Source organism: Gobio gobio (assembly GCF_949357685.1).
Source record: "Gobio gobio genome assembly, chromosome: 16".
In the NCBI taxonomy this organism is placed as follows: domain Eukaryota; kingdom Metazoa; phylum Chordata; class Actinopteri; order Cypriniformes; family Gobionidae; genus Gobio; species Gobio gobio.
The window spans coordinates 48,781,488-48,801,128 of NC_137109.1; the positions used below are offsets into that span (position 1 = coordinate 48,781,488).

Sequence of the window (19,641 nt, forward strand, 5' to 3'; positions counted from 1 at the left end):
ATAAAAAAAACATATGGAAAGGGTCAAAACGTGCGTTCTAGTTTGTTACCGCATCACAAATGACGAATCTATCGCTATTTATCTACTGCTCTGTCATCTCTTTTGAAAATTAGTCACCAAATATGAAAATTAGAGTCTGAAAGCTTTAAAATGCTATATAGTTGGTCAAGATTACTTTAGGTTTAGACTAAGATATTATTGTTCTAAATGTATAAAGGCAAGTGTCCTAAGGGCCAATCTTAAAAATAAAAATAAAAATGGTTAAAAGTATTTTTATAAATCGTAAATTCAGATATTTATTCTTTGTAATGTGTGAAAAGTATTGATATTACAAGTTAATTGTTTGTACCTGATTGTATGTGTTTTTTCATAGTGTGATTTTTGGGGAATTGTATTGAATCCAATTAGGGTCAATTTGACCCGGACCATAAGGGGTGTAACCAGAAATCGAACAGTGCATGAGGGTTAAACTAGCAAAAGTGGATTCGGACACGCCCTGAGCTTCAGACCATGAGCTCAGATCACTAAAATAAGGCCATGAGACTTCAGACATGATGAATAAAAGTCATGTTTGTGAAGAGAAAAGTCTGCAACTTTGACTTGATATGTTCTCTTACATTAATACATTTGTATAAACGTCCAAATGCTTTTTCTAGTCAAATCATGTTTTGCCGCTCCCCGGCTGTTTTATGTATGAACAAGTGGAAAATGGTCTAGAATTATGGTAATGTTTTGATATCAACAGTCAGTTCTCTGATAGAATAATTTACTAATCCAGGACAGACAATACAATTAAAAAAACAACAACAACAGAACATATACAGTCAAACCAAACATGATCCAGACAGCAGATATAATGTTTCACTGTTGTGTGCAGGACACTATAGTTCATGTCTGTAAGTGAGGAGAGCAAAATGATTCAGACACTTTGAGCTGAGCATGTTTTTTCTGAAGTGTTTTTTCTTTAATTGCTAATGTGAGCTTTGACACCACAGACCGAACAAAATGAAGCATTGCTTGGTCATTGTCTGAACTAAATTGGCATTATCTAATTATGTACTTAAATTGAATTGGTTGATTTTTAATCCATTACACACCTTTCTATCAGAGATGAATGTGTTCTGACACAGTTTAACTCTGAGCTCTTGTCATATTATATTACCATTTTATAAACTATAGCGAATAAACTGTGACGATGTGAGAAAATGTTGAAGTTGTCTGAATACATTGTGGTTTGACTGGATATGGCCAAAACCAAAGATAATTGCAGTGTGATCACAAACTGAACCATATCCCGTTTAATAAAATAGCAAATCTTGCCAGAATATCCTAGATCAGAAAATGTCATTCATTCTCAGGTGTTTTTGCACCGTTTGATGGATTCTGACACGTCTCCTGCTGATGCCCTTGAGTCAGATGTTGCAGTGGTTGAGTCTGACAACCTTTTCGACTGAAAGGCCCTTGTGGACGGTGAATTCATTTAAAGAGGACCTATCATGCTTTTGTCCATGTTCATCTGTCTTTAGAGTGTAATGTTGCAGTTTGAGCATGAAAGCGTCCCTCCAGCGGGAGTTCTTCTCTATATCAGTGTCAGTGTTTCTGAACTCCTGAAACGCCTCCATTGTAGTCTTGAGTTTTCTTCCGGGAACCAACACGTCACAATATTCCTCATTTAATAATTCATACGCAGAATAAAGGGGCGGGGCCTGGTTGAGTCAGTTAGTTAGTGTGTTGAAACCAAGCGGTAACCTCCCGCAGTTTCTCTTGAAGCCAATGCGGAAGTGACTTAAACTGCAGTTCATGGACTGGCCACTAGAGACAGACTCCAGAAGGAGCAGAATCTCATTGAGCTCATGTTAAAATGCCCAACTTTACAACAGAATAAAACCTGTTTAGATCCTGTTACAAATTGTGGTTTTGGTCTAGACGGCTAAATTTGCCCTTCATGGCGACTGTGAGGGGGGTGAATTTTCTTATAACTCATTCGTTTACATTATATAAAGCCTTAAAGTTCTGCATAATTAAGGGCGGGGCCACTTTGAGTGACAGGTAGCCATTTATCTGCTGTCTGTTAGTCATCACGTCACCTCAGCTCCGCCCACGTCCCGCCTCTTTGCCCATTTTCACACACAATCAGAGCACATTGTGCTTTTCAGAAGGAGGGGCTTCATAGAGACAGGAACTAAACAGAGCATTACTGACAGACTGGGAAGAGACGAGCTGCAACAATGGAGAATATGAGGAAAATAATCAACATTCAAACATGAAAACCTGCTCTAGCAGAGCCCAAAAACAACATCAAGACTTTGTAAAAGGGCATAATATGGTCTCTTCAAACAAACCTCCTCTGCTCTTTCTCTCCTTCTCTACAGAATGACTACAGGAAGCTGTCTATGCAGTGTAAAGACTTTGTGGTTGGAGTTTTGGATCTGTGCAGGGATACGGAGGAGGTGGAGGCCATCTTGAACGGAGATATATCCGCCGAGCTGGAGGAAGGCCAGCATCATCGCTCCCTGCTCAGCCGAGTCAAACTGGCCATTAAATACGAGGTTAAGAAGGCAAGTGTCCATTTTATGATGCCAATGCAGATAACACTACACTTTTAAGGCTGTTTAGATACTTTTTATAGGAAAGCTAAATGATACTGATTATGAATAGGATTTTTTTTGGACAGAAATTGGTGTGATTTGTTTTATTACCATTAGCCTACTGATTAAATATTTGTTCATGTTTTTGAATGAAATCTCTTCTGCTATTGCTGCATTTATTTGATACAGTAAACCCGTAATATTGTGAAATATTATTACAATATAATCAGCTGTTCTCTATATGAATACATAGTAAAGTGTCATTTATTCCACTGATCAAAGCTGAATTTATCATCATTACTCCAGACTTCACAGTCACATGATCCTTCACTAATCATTCTCATATGAGGATTTGATGCTCAAGAAACATTTATGATTATTATCAATGTTTAAAATTAAAGTTTGCACTGAAAAAAATTATTATGGCCCGATTACATTAAGCATAATACATTTTTGCTCGTTTAAATAATTTCAATTTAGTATTTTAATTTTAAAAAATGAATTGGTTTTATGTGAATTGCATGTGTTTTTGTTTAAATTGAGATAAAATAAATTGATTGCGACCACTTACGATAAAATGTTCTAGTAAATTCAATGAATATTTCTTTTAGTGTGGGGGCAGTTAAAAAAATAATAATAATAATTTTATCCAGCAAGGATGCATTAAATTGATCAAAAGTGAATACATTTATAATTTTATAAAAGATTTCTTTATGCTGTTCTTTTTAACTTTTTTCATTCATCAAATAATAATAATCATGATTTCCACAAAAAATAAGAAGCAGGAAAACTCGTTTTAACATGTTAATTAAAACTCGTTTTAATAACCATTTTTAATGATTAAGTACCAATAATAACTAATAATATTTGAGCTTAAATCTTCATATTAGGATGATTTCTGAAGGATCATGTGACCACTGAAGACTGTTGTTTTGAATTGTAATATTATTTTGTACTGTATTATTTGATCAAACAAATGCAGCCTTGGTTAGCACAAGAGACTTCAAAACATACACACTTTTCACTTGTGGTGTTTTTGTGTGTGTGTGTGTGTGTGTGTGTGTGTGTTATTTTTGCATTTATTTTGCTGCAGTAAATTCAAAGCTCATCAATTCACAAAAACTGCTGACAGCAATACAGTTTATCAAAATGATTTCCGACAGAAATGGCCGAGATTAATTTGTGTTGTTTTACTGCATAATCCTTATGTGTATTTAAAGTTCATCAATCACACACACACAAACACACACACACACACACAAAGGCAAATATCTCATGCTTTCATAACAACACCGCATACTTCTCTTACTAACCACAGCATCGCTGGAGGTTGTTAGCCTCAGTATGCAATTTTAAAATGACCTTGTAATCAGTGTTTATGAATAGCTCATCTGCTGAAACATTAATCAGGAACCATGAGGATTGGTGTTTGTCAAAGCTGCTTTGATTGATCTGTCTCTGGTTTCTTCTGAGGACACAATTTACCTTCCCTGAGATATTTGGGTCTGTGAATTTCACTGAGAATATAATGACAAGAAGAAGATAAAGAGGCCCACAATTACTCACTTGTGTTTTATTGTTGAAGTGTGACTAATCCTCTGTGCCAGACACACACATCGTCCACTCCTCCAAACACCCAACACACTCTCAGGGACGTAATCCGATGAAGTGTTAATCAGGCTAACAGCGGCACGCTTCAGCGGCGAGCCACCCTGACATGAAGTGTCATTTAAAGATGAGAGCCCTAAACGCTCCCAGTGGGACGTGGAGTGTGAGGCTCTGGGTCGCGTTAGGAAATGAGTTTAGAGTCAGCCGTCCACGTTATGGTGATTAGTTCAGTGGTCGCTTTATGCCTGAGAAGGGTTAGATTAAAAGTCATAAAGCGATGATTGTTTACTTTCAGCAATATGAATGGCTCTGCTGGCTGGCTGTATTGTCCCTTCAAAAAAAGAAATATTTGATTGGGCGAATCGTATCGCGATCATTAAGTTCTTCGTAGGTTTTAAGGAGTAGTAAACAAGTGATGGTTTAGTGATCAGTAATGAGACGCAAGAATGATGTATTGTTTAAAGTTTCTTGTTGGCAAGTGCTATTCGCACTAGCTCCGCCTAACAATGCCTGTTTGGGAAAAACAAGAAAAAAACAACAACAATGTTTTCAGTGGCAGAGTCAGTAAATCTCCCAACTGTTTACGTTTAACTGACCCAATCTGGCCAGTGACAATTCCGTCAATCCCGAATATATTGCACCGAATCCCTGGGCTCTTTTGGACTCGGCAAACGCCCGAATCCGAGTCAAGTCCGAGAAAAATGGAAAAGTCCGTGAAAAGTTGTACTAGAGTCCAATTCGAGTACCCCAACTCTAAAAAGCTCTAAAAGGAAGTCATGCAATTTATTTTGCATTTAGTGGCATTTTTTTCGCATGATTGAATATTATAATAACAAATACCAATCAAATAGAATTTAAATAAGGTGTATATATACACTCTAAAAAATTCTGCAGCAGAAAAATCAGTTTTTGTCTAAATTAGGGCTGCACAATATATCAAAATTATCGAAATCGCAAATCTACATATCGCAATATACATATCGCAACGGCACGCGATATCTGAATGATTTTAATAGGCTACTTCAACATTGTGAAGAGTGTACGTTTTAGGTCGACGCATACAGCAGAGAATAGACTGGGCACACGACTGTTACTTATGTGACTTGCTTGACGTTAAAAAGAGTTATTAAAGGGGTCATGAAGTGGCTTTTTTATCTATATATATACTGTTGTCTGAGGTCAACTTATGATGTTTGTGTGGTTTTTACATTCAGAAACATCATAATGAATAAGTAATAGTCTATTTTCTGCCTTGGTTTTGAGGCTCTCTAAAGAAACGCTCGGTTTTGATGGGCGTGCCGCACTGAAGACTTGGAAGTAAACGCCCACGGTTAGGATTGGATAAGATGTGCATATTTAATGAGCTTCAGCTCTCCTCAGTACATGTGAGGATTGTTTTGAAAGCATCTGGAGAAACTCTCACAGGGCTCAAAAAATATCTTTATCAAACAAACACAATGATTTATCTCTCATCCAACCGTGATTGATTGGAATGTTATTTTTTTATTACTTGGCCCGCCCGATCAGTGAATATAACCGCGAACTGTACACCGCGCGTGCGAGCAAGAAAGGAATGTTATTTCACTATTTAAGATAGCCCGTCGGCAGGCCGGTGATAGCCCGTCTGAAAAACACATAGCCCCGGGACTTTGGCCTTTGCGAGCTGGTGTTACAAGTCCGAGTCTGATCCCGAATGAACCAATAACAGCTTCTCCAGCCTGTGACCGCATGATAAGGTATGTCATCAATAGATATCAAACGATCTGTAACAATGCAATACTAACACATATAAAAACATGTTTTACTCACATAAGTGTGTTGCACCGTTCCTGTCGGCTCTAATATAGAAGCACAGCATTGTGTTTTAATCTCAATATGTCTGCAAATCCAGTCTCGACCTGTGTCTTGTTTACAATCGATTCTGCGGTTAAATGAAGCAAACAAACGCACAATGTCTTACACACGTGAACTGGAACCGGCATGTTTATTGCTCGGTATCTCGACCCGTTTAGCTCCACGAGTCGGTGGGCGGAGCTTGAGGCGGAGCTTCTGCATTCTATGACGTCAGTGGTCGACATCTCGCGTTTTCTGGGCCTGGTGTCAATAAAAGCCTACAAAAGCAGGATATTCTTATATCACGATGAACTGTTATATATCAAAGGCTCAAAGGAAAGTTGATTTCTCAATTCATCACCCCTTTAAACGTAATAACTTGCGAAAAATAACTTGCGCTGTCTGCTGTCTGACACACACCGAAGGTGCACACAAGCCGCCTCTCTGAAAGTGGTGATATAACTATATATTACCAAGTCAAGCAAAGAGTTTTTGGTACATTTTTTGTTTGTTTACATTGATGTTAAAATTATATTGTCAGATTTGTGACATTAATTTGTGCTAAAACACTGCTGGTCACTTTCAGAAGTTGTAGCGATGCTTTCTTTTCCCAGAAAGAATGTGAAACGCATAAATGGGATCATTCTCAGTTTTATATATAATTTAAATAGGTTTTACAAACTTAAAGCAATATCGTATCACCATATCGAATATCACATTATTTAAAGCTACACTGTGTGATATTTTCCCCCATCTAGCGGTGAAAAGGTATATGACCATCCAGTGAATATTAGTTTCTCTTCCTCTCAATTCCGATTTTGTTTTAACTCCTACGGTGGCCGATTTAGTTCAAGATTAATATGGCTTCCAGTTCGACCTCGTCCACATTCGACACGGTGCCATCGAGTGTTAAAACTCGAAAGGCAAAGCTTGAATTTACGGGTATGTCCCTCTTTGGCTGATGTACTTTGAAGATGAAGGAGCAACATGGCGACCCGCATTCGAACCCCTCACCCGTATGTATTTTCAATGGCATATTATAAACTTACGAGAATACTTTATTACTTGAAAGAAGTAAATATACATTAATGAGCACATATTTTTGAAAGAACTAAGTGTTTTTAGCTAAGAATAAACTAAAAAAGTTACACAGTGTAGCTTTAACAAGGATATCGCGTATCGCATTTTTCTTCTATATCGCACAGCCCTAGTCTAAATAGTGGGGAAATGAAGCGGGGTACTGGGCAAAGGTGTTATGCACCGCATGAGAGAGACAGAAACTGTTCCTGCAGCTTCAGTTTGTCTTGTAGATATAATGGCCCTCTCTGGTGCAGTTTCAGTGATTGCATGGCGAGGTAGTTGCGTTACCCAGCAGACAGATAAAAACCTGTGGATCCTGATTCACAGCCAATCAGATTGGAACTTTGCCAGGCTGTTGAGAAAGCTTGAGCCATCTTTATGTGAGTGTAACCTGAGAGGAAGACGGCACCTCAGGAACCTTTTCAAGGATCCGTGTCACCGCTGTTTGGACTCAATCCAAGTAGCATTTACTCATCAGCAGAAACCCCAAACCCCAACGGCTGCTCTTGACAAGACCAATGCATCTTATTTCCTCACGCACACACTCCAGTGAATTATCTCAGACCATCTATCAAAATCAAAAACGTTTTTCATGACCTTGCTGTGACGTTATTCAGGAAACCGCAGCAGTTAAACCACATGTTTGAAGTAATAAGAGTGAACATTGCAGAAAATAAGTAGGTTTTTGAAAACATTTAGACAACCATCAGCCGTCTTTTAAGGCACAGAAAGATGCTTGTGAGTGGAAGAGATGTTTTGACAGTGATAGTTTAGTTGTAATGAGCAGTTTGTCGCTGCAGGCCACACTCGCTCACTCAGAGGATCAGATGGAAAAGTCTTGTTTTCGCTGTAGCTCGAGGGCGCCTGTTTACAGATGACTGGAGTGAGAGAACCGCCGCAGGCCGAGACTCTGCGCTGATTATGTTATCGTGGGGAAGGCAGATGCAGTTTAGAGAATTACACTAATGTCTGGTGATCCTTCTCATGGGATTTAAACTATTTTGGCTCAGTTATTAAGACAGAGTGCCAGCGTTTAGTGTGATGCTGTTTGAATGGATGGTAAAATATATTAAACAGGGCCGTTCACAGACCTTTTGAGGGGCATCTTCCCCTAACACTTTATTATTAAACACATGTTAGATGCTTTATTTCCACTTTATTGAAAAAAAAAAGCCTTTTAAAAAGAATTTCTATGTGATGGGCAGGGTTGGGTATCATTTTTTTTTTGCCTGAACCAATACTTTTTTTTTTAAGCCACAAAACGAGGTGGATGACATTAAAGAATGGCTTTTATTTAATTTTTGTTAATTATTTAAATTGAACCATTTATTAAAAGTTTAAAGTATACTCAAATATATAAAAATAAATAAATACAACACAATTTACTTAACAAATTCACAGTAAAACCTAAGGCACCTGACCCTACTACAATAGGCCTAATTTAACACTAAATAACAGTTACACTACAGTACTAATAACAGCAAAGTAGTCTTGGTATGCTACAAACCATCTTCAAGGTTCAGCTTTATTTTGAAATATGAATATATTCTCTGGCTAAATATTGTAGAACGCATCGCCTTATTGTTTCCATGGCGACGCTTCATGCTTCTCACATGACACACGTAACCGTGATAGCGCTGTATGACAGCTCAGCTGTATTGGGTTTATTTTCTTTTTTCTTTTTTATTCAAAATATTCACAAACTATCTGATATTCTGATTTTCAAATATGTGTGAGTAAATGTGTGTAAGTTGATCTATAATGCGCGATGGGCGCCGCCGCCGAGAATCGGATCTGTCGAATTTATAACACATATATTCGTCCTTGTCTCACGAAATACATGAAAGTAAGTGACCGCTGAACGGGGAGGAGAATAGAGTAAACTGTATAGTTACTGTGTAATGGGAATCTGATATGAATAAAACATGTGGTCAAATTATAACTGTCTGAAAGGATTGTCATTGCCGCTTCCATAAACATCAGTGTGTGTTTTTTGCTAGTACTTATGTGCATTTAAATGTCTGAAACCTAAAATAGACATGATGTGGTTGAAAACGACGAGCGCTGAGCGCGTCTGTCTCTTGCTCGGCGCCAACCAAAGTGCAAAAGCACGTTTGAACTTAAATGGCACCGAAATAAGGCACCAAAATCTGCGTTCTGAGTCGGTCAGTTTACATAACGGTTATATAGGTACCAGTGCCATATTGGCTCCGAGTTTCGGTACCCAACCCTAGTGATGGGAAAATGGAGTAGAGCGAGTTGGGCAAAAGGCGGATTCGAACCTCAGGCCCATTTGCAAATAACCTGGGGTCTTCCATAATTTTGGCTGACCCAGCCAGACCTTCGGTGAAAAAGGCGGCCTATTTGCACTTAATGTAAATGACAACCATGTTTTACTACATTTATACATGTGAGGAAAGTATAGAATACATCACAATTTGGCCCTTGTTAAACTTGTCAAATCCTTTCGCCTGCCCATTTTTCCTGCTTCTAACACATCAACTTTGAGGACAAAATGTTCACTTGCTGCCTAATATATACCACCCACTAACAGGTGATGAAGAGATAATCAGTGTTATTCACCGGTCGGATCTTATGCTCACCAAGGCTTCATTAATATGATCAAAAAGATTAATATTGTGAAATATAAATTACATGAAATGGGCAGTTTACATGCTACATGATACTACCATGGTACAGGCCCAAGAAAAACATTATATGGTACATTTTGTAAAAAAAAATTTTTTACAGCAAGCTAGCCGTAAAGCGTGCAGATAATGCATGAACAGTTATGAAATATGCTAAACGCTGTTTAAATGAAACCGAATCTATTAAAACTGACTATCCCCGTTTTAAGATGTGTCATTCTCTCTCTCCGTCTCTTCTCAGTCATGTAATTGTGGCCTGTTATTCATAGCCATTCTTTCGTCCTGAGTTCACATTCTTTCTTATAATTATGTAGATGTATTTTCAAGTCATTTATTCTGAGCCTCATAATTTATGGCAGGAAGGGGTTTATAGGACAGCCGTGAAATTAACACCTGTTATTCTCTGAGGATTGAAATTAATTAACCTACTACCTTAATACAGACTGGCCGTCACACGGGAGGAGGCGGTTTGTGTGTACGTGGCCCAGAAAACACGTGTTGGATTGGACACTGGGGGTGGAATGGAGAGGGTTTTTGTGAACTTTGGTTGCAAAATAACTAAACTTCTCATAACAAGCATCTTTAAAAATCTGTGAATGATTTCAGCTATTTTACTAACTAGTTAGACATTAGATGTTGGGTCTGGGAACACACCATTGGCAGGGCTCAATCCAAACGGCGGGATAAACGGTTGTCTTTCAGATTCCGTCTGCACGCAATAGGATAGCGCTACAACCAAACCAGAGTAATGAAGAAGGTGAAGCGGAGCTGTTAATAGATTAAACTTTAGTCGTATCCGGTCTGCAAAACTCCGAACACATCTTCCTTTCTTAAGAATGACTTCAGTGCCGTTCTTTTCTTTAAGAAAAGCTTAATTCCAAGTCTTCCAGAGTCGCGGCCAAAGCCGATTCGAAAGACCACTGTTCGTCAGCTTCTTTGTTTACGAGTAGCACGCAGAACCGCTGCAACTCTGCCGTCATTATGTTAAGCCCGCCCACCGACTCTATACACGATGTGATTGGCCTGACCAGAGTTTGGTTTTTCCAGCTTGCAAGCCAACGGAGAGTTGCTAGACGCCCTGGCTGCAAATTACATTTGCTACTGCTAGGGTACGTCTAGATTTCTAGGCTAAACTTCAACCCTTTGCTTCAAAATGCTCTGTTACTAATGGACTAAAAAAGTGATCAGCAAGATGCAATTTGCTGATATTATATGACGAGCCAATATCAAGGAGTATATGATCCTATGATGCCGGTTTTGGCCAACTCGTTCAGCATTCTGGTTAGTCCAACAGTATACTGAACTGAGAACAGTCTTTAAGGCATGTCCGACATGCTGAGAAATGTCTGCCGAGGGTTTCTTAAATGGGGGCAAAATGTATGCGTCACGGGTAGCCAATGAAGAAAGATGAGGAAACAGGATACGGTCAAAATAGCGTTTACTGTAGACTCACATGGACATCAAGCAATAACTGACAAAGGGATGAACAGAACAGGGAGTATAAATGCACTGGGTGAATGAGGGAACTAAACAGACACAGGTGGAGAAAGATTAACTAATCGGGGACTAACGAGAACAGGTGCAGACCTGAAAAAACGTAATTGTGACAGTATGTTTCTGATGTCATTTGCTGAAAAGTACTGGAAATATAACAGTGATCCGATGGGAGTAGTTCTCATGTCAACAGCATTACTCTGACTGCAGTTCAAGAGTCGGTTAATGGTTGCAACAGTTCTTGAGTCACCAGTGCAGAACCAGCATAAACTGAGCAGTTGACATGAATCAGGGGCTGAAATGAAAGTTTTTTTATGGGTTTATGTGAAAATGTGAGTTTATTTAAGACTAGTTTATTCACCATAGATGTAAAACATCTGCGTTTCACACCATTATTGAGTGCTTTAATAATAGCATTGCGTATGTGTGACATCATTGCGAGATTACGTAAACAAACTGGTGAACCGTTTTTTTGATCCGGACTATTCAAATTTTGAACCAGCAATCTCATTGGCTGCAGGATCAGCAGAACTTGTGCCATGCGGTAATGAGGTGATCGCTTGCAGATTGCAACCGATCAACTGTTGCCCTCTAGAGGTCAGGCACTGATGTTGGACGAGAAGGCCTGGCTCTCAGTCTCCGCTCTAATTCATCCCAAAGGTGTTCAATCGGGTTGTGGTCAGGACTCTGTGCAGGCCAGTCAAGATCCTCCACACCAAACTCGCTCATCCGTGTCTTTATGGTGCGACGCTTTGTGCACTGGTGCGCAGTCATGTTGGGACAGGAAGGAGCCGTCCCCAAACTGTTCCCATAAATGTGGGAGCATGAAATTGTCCAAAATGTCTTGGAATGCTGAAGCATTAACCCTCTGGGGTTCTTCATTTATGGGTCACACTCAGGACCTTCAGGGTTAAGATTAAAAAATGAAATATATTTTTGTTCAATAATATTTGTACTTTTCTTTTTTGAGATAATTTTATGATTTATAATTAATATTTATGCAATAATTATGACCCATTTTTTCCCATTTAATATATATATATATAAATATATATATATAATTTTTTTTATTTTATTTTATTAAAGCTGTATTTCATTTTAGAGTCAAGCCTAGGCCTCATGAAAGCAATTTTTAAATGAAATCGGTGCCATCCGGTGGACACATTGAGCATTTTTATCACGCAATAGCAAATTTTTAACACTATAGTGGATCTTGCGTTTTATAAAAAAATTTAAAAAATCGTAGCTTCATCGGAATGGTCCTGAGTGTGACTATTTTTTTTTTTTACCACCACTTAGACTTTTCAAATCCTGTCCCCAATTTTTTGGGCCTTCATATACCAAGTAGCAATAAAGTCACCAAGTTTCGGACCATTCCGATGAAGCTACGACCCACCCCCCCCATTTATACACCTGTGGCCATGAAGGGATTGAACACCTGAAGTCAATGATTTGGAGGGGTGGCCCAATACTTTTGGCAACAGTGTATGTATTATATATAGGTTAACTGTAATAACCCATATTTGCTATTTATATACTGTATTACAAAAAGTTGTATTTTGTCAGAATACACATCTATGGAGAAAGATGTGCTGAGATCAGGACTGGACCACTGCTATCACATTCTCTCTGTTCTGTCCTTCTGGTCTTCCTGCTGAAAGGAATAATGCATTCTCTCTAAGTTAATTTGTCAGTGATTCCACATAACATAATAATGACCAGAATCCTTTTCTGTGTCATCCGCTCCAGATGAGTCACGTGTGTGCTGGGATGTCTCGATGGTTTGTTGCTATGGTGACATCTTGAGCAAACTTCGCAAAATGCAATCATTGCACGCAAAGGCATAGTTTCAAACAAAGATGTTTATGGCCGTGCCAGACATTGTTTACAGTGATAAACAGCAAACTTTAACCAGTTTGCATAATCCAAGGTAAAAAGCAATGGTGTCACATGACCCTTCAGAAATCATATATTCTGATTATTTCTGAAAAATGTCTGATTATTATCAGTGTTGAAAACAGTTGTGCTGCTTCGTATTTTTGTGGAAACTGATACGTTGTATTTTTCAGGATTCTTTGATGAATAGAAGGTTTAAAAGAACAGCAGTTTATTTTAAATAGAATCTTTTGTAACGTTATAAATGTTGTTACTGTCAAGTTTGATCAATTTAATGCATATTTGCTAAATAAAAATATGAATAAAAATATACTGACCCCAAACTTTTGAACAGTAGGGTAGATTTTAACTGTACCATAAATGTGTGTCTCTCTCTTCAGTTTGTGGCTCATCCGAACTGTCAGCAGCAGTTGTTGACGATCTGGTATGAGAATCTGTCTGGTCTTCGGGAGCAAACCACAGCTGTGAAGTGTCTGGTGGTTTTGGTCGTGGCGCTGGGACTCCCTCTGCTAGCTGTAGGGTACTGGTTCGCCCCTTGCAGTAAGGTAAGATGCATTTAAAAAAGCTTGAACCTCACAAAACCTAACAAGAATCTAGCAGAAATACCAGCTTATATAGAATAAGTGTATTCATATATATATATATATATATATATATATATATATATATATATATATATATATATATATATAAATATAAGTCACTAGCCACTCAGCATTTTCACTGGCCTCAATTTTTAGACCTGATGCATGGATCCATTATACTGTTACACATGCGTTTTCTTTCTCAACAGTTTACAGTCACTTAAAACATGACTGTGTTTACGTGAATACTCACCAAAAACGGCATTTTGACATTATTTTGTGTGTAATTGACTGTTTAAGCACAATAAGCAACAAAAAAAAGAACTCAATTTAGTACTGAGAGACGGCTTTATGTGCACGCACTTTGGGTGTGAGAACAAAATCTGCGGGAATACGTGCCAGCCCACACCGAAATTCAAGACATTTAGCACCAATAATACTCATCCGGAGCAAACGAAACGAGTGAGTGAGGGGAGGCGGGTTTGTGTGTCAACTCGCTGTCGGAGAGAGAGAGAGAGAGAGAGAGAGAGAGAGAGAGAGAGAGAAAAAAAAAGCACATCTGTATTGTGTATCTGTTCTGCGGAAAATGAGTATTAGAAGTGTTTCAGATATTTCAGTATTGGTATGTATCAACAGTGAAAACACTGTTGCACTTATTTCAGATGCCTTTTTAAAAGACTACAATTGAAAAATCTATATTATATAAAATTTAACCCGCCAAAGTGGCTAGTAGTATTACGTTCAATACTATTTTGTATTTTTACAGGACTAAATATTTACTTCTAAATGCACCATTTCATCTCTAATACCAAGGTGTAACCACTAGATGGCTGTATAGTCCTATATAAACAGGGCTATTCCTAGTTCCTGGGAACAGTGTTTTCAGACATAATTACTTGCAATAGGTTGTGCATTTGAATATTTATTTAGACATCCTCAAAGGCAAATTTTTAGCTTTATTGTCATGGTAAAAAGACGTTACATTGCCAAAGCATTGACAGAGCTCTGATCCAATGGGGTTGAGCATTGTCAAATTTACAGCCAACAGTGAAAGCGTCTAGCCTGTTCTACCAGACTCTCGCACATTTCATTTGTACAGAGAGTCGGGCCACTCTCCAATGACAAGCGTTAACTTCCTTAAAGGCCGGTACTCTGTTGAAATGTAAAACTATTGGATCTGCCCAGAGTCACTCTGGATCTGCCATAACCAATCGCTAACGTTTGGTCGTGACGTATGAGGGGAGACAACAACAACTATCGGCTTAGCATCACTAGCATTCGCCTTAGGCCGGCTACACACTGCAAGCGTGGCGTGTCCATTTTTATTTTGGCTCCCATGTTTACAGGTTAGAGCGTGTACACTGCCTGCGTGAGAAAGCGCGGCTCGAGCTGCGCGGAAAACGCGTGCATGCTAGAAATAGAACCGACGCCTATCTTTCACGCGACACGCAAGCGTGTTGGAAGCGTTTCCTGGCAAAATATAATAGGTCATTTTGACACAAATGCATATTAATTAATTACATTTTGACATTTGAAAGTCTCTAGGTTGACATAAATGCAGATATAATTGTAATTCTTAAAAAAATTATAAAATCAATTTTCAAATATTGCACCTGTCAATGCAGAAAAACATTTTTTTTAGCCTATTTGACCGTCAATACTGCCGCGTTCCGACGTTGTCTTTGCTGTATCAGTAGGCTATATATTTATATAAATATTTATTTGTATATTTTATGTTTAACATGAAGTATAGGCCTTCCACTTCGTCGCCTAGCAGCAGCAGCGCCGTGTCAGACACGCTTCTGGTGTGCAAAGACACAGAAAACCCCACGCAGCCGCCACGTTTGCAGTGTGTAGCCGGCCTTGGCCATCTCCTTCACCACTAGCGGAGCGAGCTGGAAAATCATACTTCTCAGACACTCCCCCTGTTTTCAGCCACTCCCTCTATTCTCAGCCACTCCCCCTGTTTTCAGCCACTCCCCCTGTTTTCAGCCACTCCCTCTATTCTCAGCCACTCCCCCTGTTTTCAGCCACTCCCCCTGTTTTCAGCCACTCCCTCTGTTTTCAGCCACTCCCTGAGTGAAAATTGTGTCAAAGTAAATCCTACCCTTTTTTTCTCAGTGTAGTGAGTCTGTGTTTGTGATCAAACATATTTGTTGATCTGCTGTTGTTCTTTTCCATGTTTTTTTTTCAGCTTGGTAAAGTTCTACGCAGTCCTTTTATGAAGTTTGTTGCTCATGCGGCCTCCTTCATCATCTTCCTGTGTCTGCTGGTGTTCAATGCGTCCGATCGGTTTGAAGGCATCACCACCCTTCCCAACGTCACCGTAACCGACTACCCGCTCCAGATCTTCAGGGTCAAGACCACACAATTCTCCTGGACAGAAATACTCATCATGATCTGGGTTGCAGGTAATGCACGACATTGGCAACATTTGTAATCGATGTTTCATTTATATGATTTCAACACTACATGATATCCCCTTGCACAACTTGCTTGCTCACCTGAAGATCTCATTACTGAATAGGAGAAACAATTGAGATATTGAAGAGATCTCATGTGTGGCTGTTCTTTCATATATAAAATGGTCAGTTTTAGTAATATAGGACATTTAATTAAGAGACTAATATATTTCTTCCCTGCACAGTCCGAAATAGAGTTCCTCACTCCAGGACATGATCAATGAAGCTCTCAATCGTTTGTCCTTATGAGACTGGCAGAGAGTGAGGGTTTGAGTGGATTAGAGCCAATGATCTCTGAAGTTAATGAACGAAATGTGTTTTCTTAAGACTAGTGCTAACATTACTACAGTTTTTAGTCGCATGACTGACCATCTGTTTCCAAAACAGTGAAGCCTTTTCGGTCCCACTTTATATCAGGTGTCTGATGAAATGAAAATGTTGTTATATTTTACTGACCCCCATGTCATCCAAGGTGTTCATGTCTTTCTTTCTTTAGTCGAAAAGAAATTACGTTTTTTGAGGAAAACATTCCAGGATTTTTCTCCATATAATGGACTTCAAAGGCAACCAACGGTTGAAGATCCAAATCAATGCAGTTTCAAAGGAAGGGCTTCAGAGGCTCTGACCGATCCCAGACGAGGAATAGGGTCTAATCTAGACAAACCATCGGACAATAAAAAAAAAAACATTTAAAATGTATATAGTTTTTAACCGAAATTGCTCATCTTGTGCTCTTCTGCGGAGCACCACGGATTATGGTATCACGTCGAAAAGGTCACACTAGACGTAGGCGAAAGTACCGCCCCAAGCGAACTTGCCAGGACTTATACAAACGCCCTTTACCAAAAAACACTCAATCTACATGATATATGGGAAATTGTCCAGACTCTTCCATGCTTTATAATGGCAGGGAATGGTTGTTTCTGTTTTGAAGTCATAAAAGTGCATCCATCCATCATAAAAGTTCTCCACACGGCTCCGGAGGTTAATAAAGGCCTTCTGATGCAAAGCCATGCGTTAAAAAATATCCATATTTAATTAAAACTGTAATCTCTAACTTCCGCTAACTGTCATACACACATTCACGAGAGACCGGCGTTCTTGTGAGAACCAAGTTTTGTTTTGCTCTATCCTCTGCACTTCCGCTTCTGCCTTCATCACCGGAACTTGCGCTATGCCTGCGTCCTACGTCATACGCTGAAGTTAGAGATTACAGTTTGTAAAGTTTTCAATATGGATGACTTCGCTTCAGAAGGCCTTTATTTTAAAGAGATAGTTCATCCAAAAGTGAAAATTAGCCCATGATTTACTCACCCTCAAGTCATCCTAGGTGTATGTGACATTCTTCTTTCAGACAAATAAAATAATTATATTAAAGTTATATTAAAAAAGTCCTGGCTCTTCCAAGCTTTATAATAGCAGTAATTGTTGTTTTTGAAGTCCATAAAAGATGCATCTGTCCGTCAAATAACTTGCTCCACATAGCTCTGGGGTGTTATAAAGGCCTTCTGAAGTGAATCGATGCGTTTGTGTAAGAAACATATCCTTATTTAAAACTTTATAAAGTAAAGTTCCGGCTGATCGCCTTCAGTGGATAAGTGTTGAAAGTGCCTTCTCGCAGTTCAAGATGCGTACGCGACGTCTGACGAGCGTAACTGTTAGCGCAAGCCTTTTGAACTGCAGAGGCACTTTCAACACTTTTTGCATAAATTGAATACGGAAGGCGATCGGCCAAAACTTATTGTGTACATACATTAAGTACATTGCACTTTTTGATGTAAGTACATAGTAGTTAGGGCCACCTAATATGAAGTGTGACCGCTTTGTCTAACCTGCATGCATTCCTACCGCAAGAAGTGTTGGGAAGTGCATGAATTTAGTGAATCACTTCATTCAGAAAGTTGAATAAAATTCATTTGATACTTTCATGGCTTTTAGCATCTTTTTGTATCGAAATGTTTTGTGAAATCACAAAATGTTCTACTAGATTATGAATTTAAGATGTTTTTAGATTTTTCAGTTGTATTTAGTGTAAATGTTAATTCTGTCATTTGTATACCTGATAAATACTGCTCTGATTGTTGGATACACCATATTTATGGTTGGTCCGATTTGTTTAATATTTTTGAAAGAAGTCTCTTCTGATCAAAATACAGTAAAAATAGCAATATATTGTGAAATATTATTACAATTTAAAACAGCTGTTTTCTATGTGAATATATTTGTAGCGAATTAGCTCAGAGGGGAAATATTTATAATTATTCATAACTCATTATGATTATTTGAATCAGTTAATGAGATTAACTTGATGTAGCTACATTAACATTACAATCAATCAATCAGTTCATCCTGTGAACACTCAGTATTGATTTATTCATTCATTTCTAAGAGAAGGATATTTTTCATGGCCACAGAAAAATAATTCTTCCTTCAATTTACAGCGCGTCGAGTGCATAACAATAATAATAATAATTTGTTACATTTATATAGCGCTTTTCCAGGCACTCAAACCGCTTTACATATAGAAGGGGGGAATCTATGTACACCACCAATGTGCAGCACCACCTGGATGATGCGATGGCAGCCATATTGCGCCAGAACAGAGGAGACAGAGTGATGAAGCCAATCATATATAAACATATATATATATATATATATATATATTATGCTCTAGGACCAGATCTTGATATAAATGTAGACATTTTCAGATTTATACTGGATTTAGTTGATTTTTTTTTACAAACAAAGCGGTTTGAGTATATATATATATATATATATATATATATATATATATATATATATATATATATATATATATATATATATATATATATATATATATATATATATATATATATATATATATATATATATATATATATATATATATATATATATATATATATATATATATATATATATATATATATATATATATATATATATATATATATATATGGGGATGATTAGGAGGCCATTATGGACAGGGGCCAATGGGCAAATTTGTCCAGGATGCCGGGGTTGCACCCCTACTCTTTATCGAAGGACATCCTGGGATTTTAATGACCACAGAGAGTCAGGACCTCGGTTTAACGTCTCATCCGAAGTATAGAACAAGATCGATCATTTAAGTGACAATTTGTTTGCAGTCAGGGAGTCAGAACCAAACATGTATTGTGCACAGATTTTATTAACTAAATCAAGGACAAGACTAAACAGACATAAAACATACATACACATCACACATACATGGTAAGAGGCAAAGTTAAAGTATTTGAAAAACCTTGTCAGTACAGATGGATGAAACTATGAAAACACATGGGAGAGCCATCAGTGACTACAAGCTCCACACGCGCAAATGGCTTGGCCAGGCTGAGAGACAGCAGCCAGGTGACGTGTCGGCCATGTGTCCAGCAAGAGAGTGCGGATCTGTGCGTCTTTCTTTAAG

At 38.3% G+C, this 19,641-nt stretch overlaps 2 protein-coding genes across 2 annotated transcripts in view; both read left to right on the plus strand.

Annotated features, from left to right (window-relative positions):
* The window catches only part of LOC307139892 (glutathione S-transferase P-like), a 729,649-nt gene that overhangs the window by 637,387 nt on the left and 72,621 nt on the right, over window positions 1-19,641 (plus strand). The window lies entirely within an intron of this gene.
* Window positions 1-19,641, plus strand: part of trpc3 (transient receptor potential cation channel, subfamily C, member 3) — a gene marked incomplete at its 5' end in the record, with an annotated part of 99,363 nt that overhangs the window by 36,911 nt on the left and 42,811 nt on the right. Inside the window, 3 exons of the mRNA XM_079839801.1 lie at window positions 2,373-2,558; window positions 13,528-13,692; window positions 15,926-16,142. Of these exons, the coding sequence (XP_079695927.1) occupies window positions 2,373-2,558; window positions 13,528-13,692; window positions 15,926-16,142 (568 nt within the window). The remainder of the gene's footprint in view (window positions 1-2,372; window positions 2,559-13,527; window positions 13,693-15,925; window positions 16,143-19,641) is intronic.